At 36.0% G+C, this 18876-nt stretch overlaps 1 protein-coding gene across 5 annotated transcripts in view; it reads right to left on the reverse strand.

The window, feature by feature from the left end:
* The window catches only part of SLC17A5 (solute carrier family 17 member 5), a 48371-nt gene that overhangs the window by 25714 nt on the left and 3781 nt on the right, over positions 1-18876 (reverse strand). For 3 of the 5 annotated variants that reach the window (XM_081293822.1, XM_081293819.1, XM_081293821.1), the window contains exons 2-6: positions 9743-9939; positions 7896-8129; positions 4216-4303; positions 2241-2327; positions 1213-1331 (exon numbers count right to left, since the gene is read on the reverse strand). In XM_081293822.1, coding sequence (XP_081149948.1) covers positions 1213-1331; positions 2241-2327; positions 4216-4303; positions 7896-8129; positions 9743-9939 — 725 coding nt within the window. The remainder of the gene's footprint in view (positions 1-1212; positions 1332-2240; positions 2328-4215; positions 4304-7895; positions 8130-9742; positions 9940-18876) is intronic. The other 2 variants (XM_081293820.1, XM_081293823.1) reach the window with 2 other exon arrangements.

Consider the following 18876-nt stretch of genomic DNA (forward strand, 5'->3'; position numbering starts at 1 on the left):
GGATGTGGCTCAAGCGGTAGCGCGCTCGCCTGGCATGCATGCGGCCCGGGTTCGATCCTCAGCACCACATACCAACAAAGATGTTGTGTCCGCCGAGAACTAAAAATAAATATTAAAAATTCTCTCTCTCTCTCTCTCTCTCTCTCTCTCTCTCTCTCTCTCACTCTCTCTTAAAAAAAATCTGTTCTCTTGAATTAAATGTATGGAAGATGGTATGTCATGAGCTTTGTAATGTTTTGAACAACCAATAAAAAAAAAGGAAAAAAAATCTGTTCTAATTAATCATACATGACAGTAGAATGCATTTTGACACTGACACAATGCACACAAATGTAGCACAACTAATTTTTTTAAGGAATTTAAAAAAATAACTTTATTTATTTATTCATTTGTATGTGGTGCTGAGGATCAAACCCAGGGCCTCACATGTACTAGGCAAGCACTCTACCGCTGAGCTATCACTCCAGCCCCTAGCACAACTTCTTCTTCCTCTGGTTGAACATGGTGCAAAGTTGTACCAGTTGTGCAATCATACATGTATATAGGGTAATAATGTCCATCTCATTCCACCATTCCCATGCCCCCTCCCTTCCCCTCACTCCCTTCATTCTCTTCCCCCCTGCCATTGTGGATCAGCATCCATTTTTCAGAGAAAACATTTGACCTTTGGTTTTTTGGATTTGGCTTATTTCTCTTAGCGCGACATCTCCAGCTCCATCCATTACCTGCAAATGCCACAAATTCATTCTTCTTTAAGGCAGAATAATATTCCAGCCTTATGTGAAATATCACCACATTTTCCTTATCCATTCATCTGTTAAAGGGCATCTAGGCTGGTTCCATAGTTTAGCTACTGTGCTATTTTTAGATGTTGAGGCAGGATCTCAGTAAGTTGCTGAGGCTGGCCTTAAATCTGTAATCCTCCTGCCTCAGCCTCCTGAGTCACAGGGATTACAGTCAGGAACCACCAAGCCCAGATGATGCCTTAGCCTCCTGAGTAGGTGGGATTTTAGGATGTACCACAATACTTGGCAGGTTAAATTTTAAACTTACAAAAAAGGTAGAAAACATAACAAAACATATATATTTCATTTGCCCAGGCTGCTTTGCTTAAGGAATGCACAGTAGAAATATCTATTTTAAACAATTGGTATCTTACTTTAGAAAAAAGAAGTGTTTAAAATTATTTTTAAAATTTGCCAAAGTCCATACCTGATTTTTTAAGGATGAAAGAATGTATTCCTTTTCATTATTGGAGATTGTCTTGTGAGTTTCTGGTGTATCACTAACTAGCCACATCCATAAAACAAACCAAAATATTCCAACTATACCTTAAAATAGAAAAATAATAAATTAAATAAAATTAGAATGGACCAACATCAATTTCTACATGTCTTAAAAATTATGTGACTGTAGGTTCAATGTAAAATTAGTTTCAATTCTTTAATAAAATAAATGTTATATTATTTCCTACACATTTTGAAGAAAACTTTTAAATACATGACTCTGCCTATAAGGGTATGTCAGACAATCTTTTGGAAAATAAATTTCCATAATCTACATATTTCTGTAGGTGTCTGTTTTGTTTATTTGATTTTTTGTTTTGATGTACATATACCTTCTGCATGAAATGTCTAATCTATTTATAAAAAATTTGTGATATCCAGACAATGAATCTAAGAAATGAAACATACCTTGGGACTACACAAAATTTTAAAAAAAGATTAAAATTACCAAGTGAGAGCATCTTATTTTGCTTAAGAATAAATACTTTTAAAACACACATTTTTATAATAACCAAGAGAGTAACTTTTGAAAGTGTGACATTTAAGTCCAGGATTCAACAGCAGTTTCTATCAAGAAATATTTGAAAACTAACATCAGGTCATAACTCAGATCCTTTTAACCACATAAACAGGTTACTAGTGTTTTAGAACTTTGTGGATTATGAGATGATTATTTTAGTGAGTCAGAATATATATTTTTAATAATTAGGCTACAATTACATTTAAAACAATTTTTTTGGTACTGAGGACTGAACATAGAGCCTCATGCATGCTAGGTAAGTGTTCTATCACTGAGATATTAATCCACCCCCTGACTTGTTTATTTTTTATTTTAAACGTATTGACAACTTGCTGAAGATGGCCTTAAACTTGTGATCCTCCTGCGTTAGCCTCCTGAGTAGGTAGGATTATAGGATGCACCACAATACTTGGCAGGTTAAATTTTAAACTTACCAAAGAGGTAGAAAACATAAGTCCAATTCATATAGTAGCAGATTATTCCACAAAGAGGAAGTGAAATTACTGTCCCAAGCTGTGCTCCTAAAAAACATGTAAGACTTCATAAACTTTGGAGAGAGAGAGGAACACAGAAAGGCAAGAGCTACTGCTTCAAGAGGATGGGGAATAGATAATAAAGAACAGAAAGAATGACTAAAATCTGAAGGAACTGAATTAGTCTCATGTAAATATAAATAATCTACTTTCTTAAGGGAGCAATTTTTACAAAATCTACAATATGTAAAACATGTACATTAATATGTAGCTATATAAACTGCAACTATGTAATTATTGATGAGTTAGGAGCCATCAACCAAGAGAAGATTTATTACAATATGACAAAGTAAATGCTACATTTTTTAGGAATCCAGGTGTCTGGGTGTCAGTTCAATGATGGTTTCTAAGGCTGAAAAAAATAGCCTACTACAGCATACTTATTGAAATAAGAATAACATTTACATTATAAACAATTATTTCAGATAAATGTTATAAAATATATTTTAACCATTAAATGTGAGACATCTTAGTAAATGCAATGAATCAGATATTATTTGTAGTCCGAAACTTCCCTCTTAGATAGAAGATAAATAAATGATTGTTAAGTTTCACAGAGCAATGTGGAGTTCAAACATGGTAGATATTATTCCCAAGCTCCAGAGGTGAAAAGTTGTATGTAGCAGGCAATAAGACTTTGAAAAGGGGTTTAAGATTTGGTCCCATAGAAACATAAGAAAGAAGATATGCGCTAATGTTACAGGATCAGAAAAGGAGTGGAAGTAGGTGAGCAGAGAGTAGTTTTGGGAACATTACTTAGAAAAATAAGTTGAATGCTTACTGAGTACATAACTCCATACAGGTACTATGTACCAGGGCGTAGGCTGGCTGTAATGAAGTGATAGAAATTGTAAAAAAATCTTCACCCCCTAGGTCTTCAGACTTTATTCAATAGGTAAAGGGGAAACACAGTATCTGTCATTGACTTTATCACCAGATTTCTCATGTCAATCTCCTTATAACTACAAGAATGATTTTTAAAAAAGTAAACTGGATCTTGTCTCTCACTTGATTAAAAACCTCTAATGTCTCCCCACTGTATATTAGGGGAAAATCTACATTCCTTCCTGCATCCTGCAAGGTCTGATATGATCTGGTTCTTGTCTATTTCTCTAACCTCATTTTCTGCCATTATCTTCTTTATTCATTTTGTTTTAGCCGCCCACAGTGGTTTTTCACTTCTTTGAACTCATTATTTTCTGCCTGAGAGCCCTTGTACATGCTATTCTGATTGGCTGGAATGCTCTTCTCTCTGTTCTTTGCATGACTGGTTTCTTCTTATCCTGCAGATTTTTGCTTAAAAGTTATCACAGACAGGCCTTTCTACCACATATTTAAAACCAGTCAGGTGGAAAATTTTCCGTTCAGTCAATGGAAGAAAGGCTAGGAGTTCTTATGTAATCTAGTTGAATAAAAATTCACATATATAAAGCTCATGCTATCTCACCTGTAGCTCTAAATTGTGAAAGTAAGTGCATAGGAAAAAGATATGTGAAGAGAGTGGTTGAGAGCCATGATATGTTCATTACACAGTCAAATTAGAAATCACAATTAAAGAACAAAAGTGCTCAATTTTCCAGCTCATGGGTTTTTCTTTTTAAAATACATAGCATTTTCTATACCAACATTTCAAAAGAAAATACACTTTGAAATAAATGGTGGCAGAGGGGAAAATATTAGGCAGTTAACATACACTGCAATATGCTGCTGAGCTAAAGATAAAAATTAATAATACAGTTATACCCCCCAGTTTTATTTTCCCCCAGAAGAGCTACCCAGTATTGCATGATTCTGGCATGTAGGCACTTTCTCCCCAAGATTGGTATATACCTAATAATGAATCATAGTAAACTTTTTATAAGAGTAGTTATCTTACCTGCATATGAAATACTAAGAAGCTTGCTTCTTTCTAGAGGGGGAGCCCAGGAAGACCACATGGCATGCATGGCTGGAAACGTAACACCCTGAGGAGTGGGGAAAGTATTTCTTATGAAATATAAGGTGGCTTTGTTAATGTTTTTAATTGAGTACTTTGTTACAAAAGAAATTTTCAGAATTAGATTTCATTAAGTGAGATGTTTTTACAGTATTAAGTGAACATATCTTATAACAAAGCATTTTCAAAATATAGACAATGATTTATGGATTTGGGGACTTCAAGCCAAGGGTTATGATAAATCTGTACTACTAAGTGGTGACATAAAGGAATCTTCTCAAGATTTATTTTACTCATTTACTTTATTGACTTGGATGACATAGGAATATTACTAATTTATTAATTTTAATAAATATTACTAATTTATTACTTTTTAAAAAAACACTGATTTAATACTTTGGGATACTAGAGGATATTGAAATTGACCTAAATCAAAAAGTAAAATGGTCTTATTAGAAAAAGGATAAATTCAATGAGAGTGTTTATAGTCTTTTATTCCCCAGTGATAATGTATCAGTATATGCCAATTACTGATAATAGAGAGGTAATGGGACATGGAGGCAGGGAGGCAACAAATTTCTCCCGTGGAAAAGACACCACAGGAGCATATGAAATGATAGGTTTGGGCATACACAAATCAACAGATTTGAGGGCTTGGAGTACAGCTCAGTGGTAGAGCAAACCCAGTGCTCATTCTCTAGGAGACAAAACAAAAACAAAACAAAACAGAAAACCTAAAACAAACTCTGCCTCCTCAAAAATCATATTAATGAATTTTTAGTTCTTGGCCACTCATGAGCTGTGTAACCTTAGAAAGACTAATTAACCTTCTTGAACTTCCATTCTTCAACTTTAAAACAGTGGTAACATGCCCTATCTTCCATAATTGTAAATATTAATGGTAGCTCCTATTATTAACAGAGAGAAAAATAAATGTTAATAGTTTGTGCTTTCTGCTGAGTTCTTCAAAAACAAAAAAGGAGGAACTACCAAGAAAAGACTAAGATCATTTAGGCTACATGGCAAATCAACAGGAATCTATATGCATGGGACAAATCACTATAGAATAAAACTTGAGATGTCTAGAAATGCCCACAGAGATTATGTTGTGGAAAACTTTAATATAAATTTTCTTAGGGATAATGAAGTATATTTATGGTAAATCAAATAGTAAGGATGAAAGATACTGACCTAAGTTTATGGATGAGGCACGGAAGAACAGAGAAAGATTAGAGAACCTAAGTATACACAACTTAAATTCTATTTAGAAATAAAATGGTCACCTAGATAGCAGTAATAATATATGCAACATGCTATGATATTAAATTAGAGGCATAAATAGGAAGCTAAAATATGAGAATACATTGAACAAGGAGATTTAGTACTTGGATCAGAGAAAATATACAAATAAATATATTTTATCTTGATAAACAGAAGAAAAATCTGGTAATAGAGGGGCAATTTTAATTCTATAATTAGAAAGGTTTTATTTAATATATCTCTATTGATAAGGACAAAATAAGAACATTCAAATGAGTGATAAATGTTAAATTAATTTGGGGGGGGGTACTGGGGATTGGACTCAGGGGCACTCAACCATTAAACCACATCCCTGCCCCCGCCCCCTCCTTTTGTATTTTATTTAGAGATCTCACTGATTTGCTTAACACCTCGCTTTTGCTGAGGCTGGCTCTGAACTCACAATCCCCCTGCCTCGGCCTCCCAAGCTGTTGGGATTACAGGCGTGTACCACTTGGCCTGGTTGATAAAATGTTAAATTTAAATAATACTTGACAAATTTTCTAAGTACTCTGGCATATATAAGCTTTATATCTATCCTATGATTGACAATGGGCAGGTATTTTCGTGTCAATTTGGTCTAGTGGTTAGGACTTAACTCAAGGTTTTAGTCTTAGAAATTGTTAGTAGATTTTTAAAAACTTTTTTTCTTTTCTTTTTTTTTTCAGTTTTGGGGATCAAATCCAGGGGTCCCCTACCACTGAGATATAATCCCAGCTCTAAAACATTTTTTATTTTAAGATAAGGTCTCAATATGTTGCTAAAGCAGACCTCAAACTTGAGATCCTTCTGCCTTAGACTCCCAAATTACTGGGATTAGAGGAGTAATCCACTATGCCTGACCAAACTCTGATTTTCTGACTTTAGTCAAGTGTTCTTTCCAACATAGTATGACAAAATATTACTTGACATGACATTCATCGTATAAGCCAGATCCAGAGGGCCACTATTTTGCCTGAATTGAAAAAATGCAAGACAGAAAAGTAAATCTATGCCTGGGTTACAAAGGTGAAAGTTCAAAGTTACAAAGAAGAGATAATAAAAGATAGCAGTATAGGGACGGGGTTGTGGCTCAGTAGTAGAGCGCTTGCCTAGCATGCATGAGGCACTGGGTTTGATCCCCCGCACCACATACAAATAAACAAATAAAATAAAGGTATTGTGTCCATCTACAACTGAAAAGATAAAAAAAAAGACAGTAGTATACAAAAGGGAAATAGAGAGGAAGATAGGAAGTAATTTTAAAAATGGGGTTGGGATATAGCTCAGTGGTAGAGTACATGCTCAGCATGCTCAAGGCCCTGGGTTTGATCTCTAGCACTAAAACAAAAACAAACAAAAATTTAAATAAATAATAAACATCTTGAGAGGGAAAAAAGAGATAAAAAATTGATGATAACAATGCTTATAGCATGAAAGTCCAGAAGAATCATAGAACTAAATCGGGATAGTGACATATAATTATAAATTATTTATCACTAAGCTAGAAGATCAGAAAAAAGAAAAAAAGACAAAGAGAAAGTTTCATGAATAACAACAAATTGAAAAATAAAGTAAAGCATTTCAACAGTCTATCTTGTAAAAATTGGCAAAAGTACAAGAGGAAATAGATGAGGGAAAGGAAGTCTAGTAGAGTAGAGGAAGGAAAACAAGGCTGGATGGGAGGGGAAAAGGAGAGGGATAAGGAGGTCCTGAATTGAATACCATGCATGTATGAGTTTGCTGGGATAAACCCAAATACTATGTGTAACTATAAAGCTCTAAAAAAATGTAGCAGAGATAAAGATGACCTATCATAACCATTTTTTTTTTTGGTACCAGGAATTGAACTCAGAGGCACTCAACCACTAAGCCACATCGCCAGCCCTATTTTGTATTTTATTTAGAAACAGGGTCTCACTGAGTTGCTTAGTGCTTCGCTTTTGCTGAGGCTGGCTTTGAACCTGCAATCCTCTTGCCTTAGCCTCCTGAGCCACTGGGATAACAGGCATGCACCACTGCGCCCAGTCATAACAATTTTAACAGTAGTTATTTTTCTTATCTCTTTAAGATTGAGCTATAAAGTCTCCCTTGGAAAATGTTTTCTCCAGTCTTTCAGTAAAGCCATAACTTTGGACTGCTCCTATTCAATGACTTCATAACTACACAGGTTCTTTAATAATTATTTTTTTTTCTAAGTTGTTATTGTCCAGTGTTACTTCTTGGTTCATATTCACACCAAAGAATGGGATCCTTCAAAGGAGGCGAAAGAGATTTAGGCTAAGAAGTAAAACAAGAGACAAAATAAGGAATAAAGAAAAATTAAAAAAACATTAAATCACCTCTCCTAGTCCTTCCAGTGCTCTGAGTACAATGAGAGCTGCAACTCCTAAATCTGCAGCGATGGGAGTGAACAGGGTAAAGACAGAGGTGCCAAGGATCCCAAATCCTAGCAGCAGTTTTCCCCCTATTTTGCTGGCAACATATCCTCCAGGAATCTGTGTGATAATGTAACCATAAAAAAAAGAACCAAGAATCCATCCTTGAGTTTCTGCATCCCACTGGTACCTTTTGCCCTGTAAAAAGTAGAAGGGAAAAAAATCAATCCTTTAAGACTTGATTAAATTGCACTTTTCTCTTATTGAATATAAGTCCATACAAATAAAATTGTGAATCATCCCCTGTATTGCAGAACATGCAAATGTTTTAGCAGGTGGGTGAGTGACCACAATATAAACATGCAGTTTCTAGAAAACTGGAAAATAATTAAAGTGAGAGCAAAAGAAGTAAAAGCCATAAACTTAATGAAGGCTTGTTATTTTATGAAAGAAGACAAGAGGATGAGCTCTAGAGGTTTTCTAATATTCCTGACCAAAAAGTCCTCCAAAAGAGCCATTGGCTTAATCTAGAAAACTATTAAACAGAATACTGGAGTGATTGAGTCAAGTTTTGGAGCCAGGCCTGGGTTAAAACCTAGCTCTATCACTTACTGGGTATGTGATCTAGGAATATTAAATTTAATATTAATTAAATATTCACTTAATGTTGGTTATTAGGATGCACAAATATAGATAATAATATCTCTCCATTTCAGACCAAGCACTTGAACAAGCTCATAGAACACTAAAAAAGAACAAGAATTTAAACTAAGTCATAAACTTAATATGAATAGGATCTGTCTTAATTAGGAGCAACACATAGTAAGACACTAATGAAGATTTAGTGATGATCTGAATAGCTGAACTTTTTTTTTTTTTTTTTTTTTGGTGGTGCTGGGGATCGAACCCAGGGCCTTGTGCATGTGAGGCAAGCAGTCTACCAACTGAGCCATGTCCCCAGCCTAATAGCTAACATTTTTAATACATGAAGCCGTATAACCAAGTCATTGTGTTAAGAACCATTCCAGGATTTTTTTTTTTTTACTACCTATATAAGGCAGATAGGTCAACAAATGCACTTACCAAAGGGAAAGATACAAAACAAATCTCTATATAATTTGTAGTTTACTTGTGAAACCCTAGATTTTGTGAACTGCCCAATAGTTCATAGAGGTCATTGAGGTTGGAATGGAGACATAGGGTATTATGTACCCAAATACATATTCAGTAGTATTATTAACATTAAATAAAGCAAAGTAAAATAATTAAAGTGTGTAAAACTCAATCTAAACAAATTAAGAATATATTTATCAATTATTATAACACAAAGCAGGAAAAATGACTTAAGTAGCTTAGGTCAGGCATGTATAAATTTTCACAAAGAAACTGATCTAAGAAATTGACCAATTTATTTTTCTCAACCTGCAGCTGAAATTATCTGTGGTCTCATGCAACTGTTATAAGTGAAACAGCTATTAAATAATAGTTCTGTCACAACTATTTAATAATATTTAAAACAAGCTTATTTTCTGGTAGATCAAACAAGTTTCTGCAAATTCTCTTCAAGGAAGGCATGTTTATAGAGGAAACTGAAGAGCTACTTTTCATACAGATCAAGGTATATGATAGCGCAATAGCAGTAGCTAGAGTTCTAAATTACTGTTCAACCAGTTCCTGGGAAAACATAAAAAGGAAGCAATTCAGAGTACATATAAAATCAACTGTTTTGGCTTCTTTCAGATGAAGAAATATTTTTCAGTATTTTTACTTGGAAGTATTTTAGGATTATTTGCTTAGAAAACAGTACCTACCGTTTGATTTCGAAGAACTTTTATGGGAGCAGAATGATCTGCACACTCCTTGGAAGTTCTATTTTCTGCTAAAGTTGTATTTGAATCTACCATATCCACTAATGCAACACTCAGATTCACACGTAATGCATAGAGAACGAAGAAACCAAAGAAGGCCAACATTGCTAAGTTGTAACGAGCAGAGCAGCATGCTGGAGCTGAAATACAGATCCAGAGAAAACTAATTAAAAGGGTAAATTAGATACTGTTGCCTAAATCATGAAAATGGTTATTTTTTAGAAGTCCTCAAAGATTAATAATCATCAATATTTTCTAAGAATAACCTCAGTTCAAACATATCTAAGAAGATCTATCAGAGGGAATTTGTTCCCCTTATTTGAAAGAAATTTAACATGTGAGAGTCTGACCTGTAAGAGCTCATTGAAATACGGAGGTGAACTTCTGTTCAACATAGTCCTCGAAACACTGGCCAGAGCAATTAGACAGACGAAAGAAATTAAAGGCATAAAAATAGGAAAAGAAGAACTTAAATTATCACTATTTGCAGACGATATGATTCTATACCTAACAGACCCAAAAGGGTCTACAAAGAAACTATTAGAGTTAATAAATGAATTCAGCAAAGTGGCGGGATATAAAATCAACACGCATAAATCAAATGCATTCCTGTATATCAGCGACAAATCCTCTGAAACAGAAATGAGGACAACTACTCCATTCACAATATCCCCCCCAAAAATAAAATACCTGGGAATCAATCTAACAAAAGAGGTGAAAGACCTATACAATGAAAACTACAGAACCCTAAAAAGAGACATAGAAGAAGACCTCAGAAGATGGAAAAATATACCCTGCTCATGGATAGGCAGAACTAACATCATCAAAATGGCGATATTACCAAAAGTTCTCTATAAGTTCAATGCTATCCCAATCAAAATCCCAACAGCATTTCTTGTAGAAATAGATAAAACAATCAGGAAATTCATATGGAATAATAAAAGACCCAGAATAGCAAAAACAATGCTAAGCAGGAAGTGTGAATCAGGCGGTATAGCGATACCAGACTTCAAACTATACTACAGAGCAATAGTGACAAAAACAGCATGGTACTGGTACCAAAACAGGCGAGCGGACCAATGGTACAGAATAGAAGACACAGTAACCAATCCGCAAAACTACAACTATCTTATATTTGATAAAGGGGCTAAAAGCATGCAATGGAGGAAGGATAGCATCTTCAACAAATGGTGCTGGGAAAACTGGAAATCCATTTGCATCAAAATGAAACTGAATCCTTTTCTCTCGCCATGCACAAAAGTTAACTCAAAATGGATCAAGGAGCTCGATATTAAATCAGAGACACGGCGTCTGATAGAAGAAAAAGTCGGCTATGATCTACATACTGTGGGGTCAGGCCCCAAATTCCTCAATAGGACACCCATAGCGCAAGAGTTAACAACCAGAATCAACAAATGGGACTTACTCAAACTAAGAAGTTTTCTCTCAACAAAAGAAACAATAAGAGAGATAAACAGGGAGCCTACATCCTGGGAACAAATCTTTACCCCACACACTTCAGATAGAGCCCTAATATCCAGAGTATACAAAGAACTCAAAAAATTAGATAATAAGATAACAAATAACCCAATCAACAAATGGGCCAAGGACCTGAACAGACACTTCTCAGAGGAGGACATACAATCAATCAACAAGTACATGAAAAAATGCTCAACATCGCTAGCAGTCAGAGAAATGCAAATCAAAACCACCCTAAGATACCATCTCACTCCAGTAAGATTGGCAGCCATTAAAAAATCCAACAACAACAAGTGCTGGCGAGGATGTGGGGAAATGGGTACACTTGTTCATTGTTGGTGGGACTGCAAAATGGTGCAGCCAATTTGGAAAGCAGTATGGAGATTTCTTGGAAAGTTGGGAATGGAACCACCATTTGACCCAGCTATTCCCCTCCTCGGTCTATTCCCTAAAGACCTAACAAGAGCATGCTACAGGGACACTGCTATATCGATGTTCATAGCAGCACAATTCACGATAGCAAGACTGTGGAACCAACCTAGAAGCCCTTCAATAGATGAATGGATTAAAAAATGTGGCATTTATACACAATGGAGTATTACTCTGCAATAAGAAATGACAAAATCATAGAATTTGGAGGGAAATGGATGGCACTAGAGCAGATTATGCTAAGTGAAGCTAGCCAATCCTTAAAAAACAAATGTCAAATGTCTTCTTTGATATAAGGGGAGTAACCAAGGACAGGGTAGAGACGAAGAGCTTGAGGAAGATTAACATTAAACAGGGATGATAGGCGGGAGGGAAAGTGAGAGTTAAAGGAAATTGCATGGAACTGGAAGGTGAGCCTCAGGGTTATACACAATTACATATAAGAGGAAAGGAGGAGTAGGAGGAAAATTATATAAGTGGAAGAAACGATTTATAGTAGAGGGGATGGAGAGAGAGTAGGGGAGAGGAGGGGAGGGGAGGGGTGAGGGGACAGTGGAGAATGGGATAGACAGCAGAATACATCAGTCACTAGAAAGGCAATTTGTAAATCAATGGAAATGTAACTGATGTGACACAGCAATCTGTATACGGGGTAAAAATGGGAGTTCATAACCCACTTGAATCAATCTGTGAAATATGGTATGTTAAGAACTATGTAATGTTATGAACAACCAACAATAAAATAATTAAAAAAAAAAAAAAGAAATACGGAGGTGACAGCTTTATCAATTTTGCCTAGAAAAATCTGTTCTACAGTTAAACTGAACCCCTAATCCCAGTCAGCTGGCAAAGACTGGCAAGAGAAAAATAGGTAAAGTTATTTAATGGCATCATAATTCCTAAAAAACTATCTCAAACAGGGTCAATAAGTACTTGAATACTTTAATATCACATAAAAGCTACTGGGTTAGTAGCCATCTCACTTAAATGCAGCCCAGAAATAAAATTATTGTATAGGCACAGAACCCCTCTTGATCAATTTCTTACCTGGGAGAATATCCTCAGAAGCTGGGTTTAAATCAGAAGCCATGATTAATATACTTAAGGCTCTCCTAAACTAAAGGTACTTAAGAATCCAGAAACAAACTTGCAGAATCTTTTACAGTTGTAGCATCTATGACTCAATAGGTATTATGCTTAAAGGGCCCAAAGTAGAAAGGGAAGTAAGTGAATATACCAGACACAGAGTAAGTTGAAGGAAACAATGAAAGAAGGATCATGTGAGAGGAGAGTTTGACCTAATCTTTACTCTAATTGTAGAGTTCCTTTTTCTTCATTTACTGAGTTGCAGAATTGGAGAGAAAATACAGGAAACTAATAAGGGTGTTCTACCTCTTAGTGACAAGGAGAAACTGGCTAATTCATGGTCTTACATCTTTAAGTTTGGTAAATGTTGATTTAGATAAATACCTGTTTAAAAGCTAGGTGTGGTGGTGTGCACCTGTTGTCCCAGCTACCTAGGAGGCTGATACAGGAGGCATACTTGAGCTCAGGAGTTTAGGGCAATAATGAGATAATATAATGAGATCCTGCCACTTAAAAAAAAAATCCTGGGCTGGGAATGTAGCTCAGTGGTATAACATGTGTCTAGCATGCATAAGATTCTGGGTTTGATCTCCAGCAACAAAGATATAAACACTGATTTCATTAGGCTATACAAATTAAGTTATATATGTATATATGAAAATGTGTTCTTTTATTTGGTAATGATGCATTAACATCTCTCTCTCTCTCTCTCTCTCTGTGTGTGTGTGTATGTATGTATGTATGTATGTATGTATGTATGTTTTCCCCTTACTCAGGAATCCTCTTGTTTTCATTGACCTGACCTCATACAGAAATATATTGTATAAAGGTCTTGGTATTGATTCAGAATGATTGTTTCAGACTGAAACATTAATGAATATGGCACAATTATACAACTAGATAGGTACTGGGAATTGAATGTAGGGTCTCATGCTTGCTAGACAAGCACTCTATAACTAAACTACATTCCCATCCCTATGTGGGTGGGTATATATTAATACATTATGATTCCACTCATTTTTCTATAAGCCTTCATACACTTAACTATGATCAATTTTTTTCTTTGTTCAAGTTAACAGAAAACTTGTCATTTGATACCCTTAAATCCTTTTTTTGGGGTATAGCTATTAGAATTATAGTGCTACAACCATAGTTAGATCTAGATCTGTGAGAACTACGTTTCTAAGGCTCAATTTATGCTGTAACTGTTACATGAATTTATACAAATTTGCTCTCTGTTCCAATCAAGTGGTACCTTTCCAGTAAGGACACCATTTGGATGCTGTCAGTTATGTTCTATAACAGAATACTTTATCATCACTTTGTTGGGCAATATTACATGGAAGTCTGGATGGAAGAATTGTGATCTCATCAAATATAGGCAAAAAACCCACATTACTTTAAATAATTTTGAGCAAGAAAAATCTGGATTCATGTGCTATGTCTGTTTCATCATGGTCTCTATTTTAAAAGTTCATTACATCAGCAGAATGACAGGATGTGAGTTTTGGTTTAAGAGCTTATCTGGCTGCTGTGTGAAGATTGCTAAGGGAAGAAGTGTGAATGGGTGTGGGGGATGTAGACTCGGGGACTGTTATTGCAGCTTTCCAGGTTGAGATGAGGACAGCTTAACCTGTGATGAAAGCTGAGGCAATGGAGAGAAATGGGCAGATCTGAGGTGTGGTTAAAGTCTTGCCAAAATGCTTTATGTGGGAGAAAGTAAAAGGGAAGAATGAATTTATCAGTAATTCTTACTCTAAACAACTTTATTTTATGCTACTCTTGCTTGTAATGTCATTATTTTGTTCTATCCTTATTTGCTGTTACCTTATTTTATTGTTTGTCATTAGTTTCTCTTCAAGTGATGTTTGTTTTGGACTATGATTTTCCTTATCATGTGAGGAAGTTGTAGGGGTAGAAGCTTGGGAAGTGAAAGAAAGGTGAGTAAAGTGATTTTATTTTATTTTTTTTAAATTTTAATATTTATTTTTTAGTTATTGGCGGACACAACATCTTTGTTTGTATGTGGTGCTGAGGATCGAACCCAGGCGGCACGCATGCCAGGCGAGCGGGCTACCGCTTGAGCCACAACCCCAGCCCAAGTAAAGTGATTTTAAATGACTAGTGGCATTACTGTTTTAGTTATCCTTTGGTCACTGTGACCAAAACCTGGTAAGAATAATTTAAAGGAGGAAAAGTTTATTTTGGCTCACAGTTTCAGAGGTTCAGTCCACAGTTGGCTGACTTCATAGCTCTAGGCCTGAGGTAAGGCAGAACATCATGATGAGAGTAAGTGAAGGGAAAGCAGCTCTTAACATGGCAACCACGAAGCAAAGAGATTGAGCCCTGATTACCAGGGATAAAATATAAACTCCAAAGGCATACCTTCTGTGACCTACTTCCTTCAGCTACACCCTATCAGTTTACTGTTACTACTCAGTTAATCCATATCTGTTGGGTTAATCCAACAATTAGATCACACCTTTCATAATCTGATCATTTTACCTCTGAACCTTCTTGCATTGTCTCACGAAACAGCTTTTAGGGGACACCTCATATCTAAATCATAATACTGACTCAAAATCTGATCTAAAAGTTATGGGTCAGGCAACTTTATATTTTGGGGGTAGTCAGAAAATAGAGCCTACAAAGATGCCACAAAATATATAACTATTAAATTTTTAGGAATATTAAAACTACATGGTTGTTTTATAAAAATTGTTGTAATTATAAATCTATTCAGTCAAAACAAAAAGAAAATATAGTGGTAGGGCAAAACATGCGAATGAATTTAGATAACCTCTGAAGTTGATCCAACAGAAGAAAGGCTGCATGAAAGAGGACATCCACGGAGCAACGACCACACTGAAATCAAGTTCAAAGCAAAATAATGCTTGCATAACGAACAAAGAAACCATCAAAATAAACATGAGCTTCTAAAATGTGCTTTAAACTTAGGAATGTAGAGTGCGTGTAAGGGAAAGAACATAGGCTAATTTAGAATGAAGCAGACCTGGGAATGAATTTCAGTTCTGACTTTCACTGGCTGAGTGGTTTGGTAGAAGTTATTAATAGTTTTAATTCTCAGGTTTCTCAGCTCTAAAATGAGGAGACCAACATTCACCTCACTGGAGTACATGAGGATTATATGAAAAACCACAGGACATTATAGTATATCCTCAGTAAAAGTGAGTTCTTTCTTTTTTGGCTCAGAGAAAGTTATACAAATAAAATAAATATAAGTGCACATAAGTGTAACAAGGGAAAAGGAGGCCCATCAGTCTGCCTGGGGTCAGGGTTGGTCAGGGAAGGTCATTCAAAGAAACAATATTTGACTGAGTCTTCCTTAATGAACCAGAAGAGAGAGAGCAACCCAAAGGCAGCAACATTCTCAGAAGTATGGAAATGAGAAAGGCAAGCACAGGGAGAATAGGAAATTCTAAATGATCTGAGGCTACTGGACAAGGGACTGTAGCAACTCTAAGAACTAACATCAGTTATGGCGATGCACGTCTGTAACCAGTTACGGTGATGCACGTCTGTAATTCCAGCAAATTGGGAGGCTGAGGCAAAATTGCAATTTTGAGGCTAGCCTCAGGAACTTAGCAAGGCCCCTAAACTAGTAAGACCCTGTCTCAAAAGGGCTGGAGATATAGCTTCATGGTAAAGCACCCTAGGTTCAATTCCCAGTATGAGAGAGAGAGAGAGAGAGAGAGAGAGAGAGAGAGAGAGAGAACACTAATACTATTGAGAGGGATGATAGCAGGTATTGAGTTTAACAATATAGTAACTAATATTTATTGAGCACTTACTATGTGCATTAGGGTTAATATAACAATTGGCTGAATTAGTATGTGTAAAACACTTAGGGTACTGCTTAGTACATAGTATCCCTCTGGTAAATGAATTGTTGATAATATTGTTTTTCTAGATATTAGAAATTGAAGTCATATGTTAGGAATCATTTGTGAGAAATTAGGATTTGTGGGGTAAGAGGTGAACAGACAGGACTGCCCAACGGATGGACTCTTATACAGAACTGGTAAAAGCAATCTGTCCTAGTATGTAACTTTAAGCATTGCATGTCTGTCCTCAGGAGTAGATGCTAAGAGAGCAGATAGTTGGCACTTGGATGTGATGACAAAGCAGAGGACAAGAGAATTTAGAGTACTGGCAAGAAAATAAAATGTCGGAACATGATTCTAACTCCAAAAGAAGGTAAATGGAGAAGGCTAATAGTTTAGGAGTATAACATTTCTGTGAGGGCAGGAACTTTTGCTCTGTTTTGTTAATCTCCAGTGCCTAGACCATCATCTGCTAGAACTGGCATACAGATGTTTTTTTTTTTTGTGGCTGAAAAGTAGAGTGGAGTCTCCTGATAGTAGTATACAATTCTACCTATGAAGACCTTTTGACAGTAGATAAGGCAGACAGAAATCATAATCTGATCAAATCTCTATATCCACTAATTATCAATTTATAGTAAACATGGGAGTGCAGAAGAATATGTTAAATGATCACACAGGGATATAAACTGCAAGAAAGAAATGGGGCAAGGAACACATAAGGACGAAAAAGATATAAGAAACATTTCAATCATTTGGAAGGGATGGACATTATTGGGATCTTGATTTGAATAAACTACAAAATTATGACAAATATGAGGAAATATGAGCACTAAGTAGGAATTATTTTTATTGTGATAATGATACTGAAATTATGTTAAAAAGTATCATCTTTTAGGGATATATATATGGAAATGTTTACTCTTAAAATGACATGATATCTGGGATTTGCTTCAAAAAAATCATGTATGAAGTTAAAAATAAGTGAAACTACATTGGCCATGAAGTATTGGTTATGTGGGGGTTCGTTATACACTTTTCTTCTTATTGTATATGGGCATATGTGTGAACTTAAAATTTTTTTTTTGTTATAGATGGACACAATACCTTTATTTATTTATTTTTTATATGGTATTGAGGATGGAACTCAGTGTCTCACACATGCTAAGCAAGTGCTCTACCACTTGCTACAACCTCAGCCCCTATATGGGTGAACTTTTCCATTAAAAAAAAATGAATGTCACTGGGGAGGCTGGGGGAGGAGGATCACAACTTCAAGGCTAGCCTTAGTAACTTAGTGTGACCCTGTCTCAAAAAGAAAAGAAAAGAAAAGAAAAAAAAAAGAAGGTCCAGAGGAAATTAGACAGTAGTCAAAGTAGGGTGATTACACAGGCAAGTAGGAAGGATGTCTAGCTGTGGTCAAAGCAGTTGTGGGAGATGACATGGTATAACGATGACCAGAGGAGGGAAAAAGTCATAAGACATGTAGGAGCACAGAGAACTGAGGGAAAGGAGTTGGATAGGAAGTCACTAAGGATAATGGCAGAAACTATAGAGTGTAGAGATGGATGTGAGTCAGGTGGCAAAGCCTGTGGTGAATGAAGCAAAATGTGGCAGGAGGGTAGATGATAGCAACGATGTAATGGAAAGGTGGTTTAGCCCCAAAACATTGGGGTTGGGGGTAATTGTCTGGAAGCATCATTGTGCAACAAGGAGTCCTCAGCTCTATCAATTAGTATGAACATGAAAAAAAAATCACCTCTTGAAAGATCAGTGGGGAACAGATGGTAGATCCCCTAGAAAGCCAGGCTGCTACTTCTGTTTTGAGATGGGGTTATCACTAGGACTTCGTTTTCTTTCCTTGTGGTGCTAGGGATTGAACCCAGGGCCTCCCACATGCTAGGTGAGCACTCTACCACTGAGCCTCAGTCTGGCCCTGAGACGGGGTTCTCAATGTTGTCCAGGTTCATCTCAGTCTCCAGAGTAGCTGGGACTCTAAGTGTGTGCCAATGTGCTAGCTAAAGCCAGGGTTCTGATGAATAAAGAGGTACCATTGGTAAGGGAGGCTAGTAAAAAATTTAAGGATGTCTTAGTATTTATTCTTTGGAGAAATGTTTCACAGTGGAGAGGGGGCCTGTGCCAGGAGCAAAAAAAAAAAACAAAAAAAAAACAAAAAAAACAAAAAAAACGCAGGGTCCTTTGGCATCCATCCATAGGGGATTGGCTCCAGAATCCCAA

The sequence above is a fragment of the Spermophilus citellus genome (genome assembly GCF_964194105.1).
Source record: "Spermophilus citellus genome assembly, chromosome: 5".
NCBI lineage: Eukaryota > Metazoa > Chordata > Mammalia > Rodentia > Sciuridae > Spermophilus > Spermophilus citellus.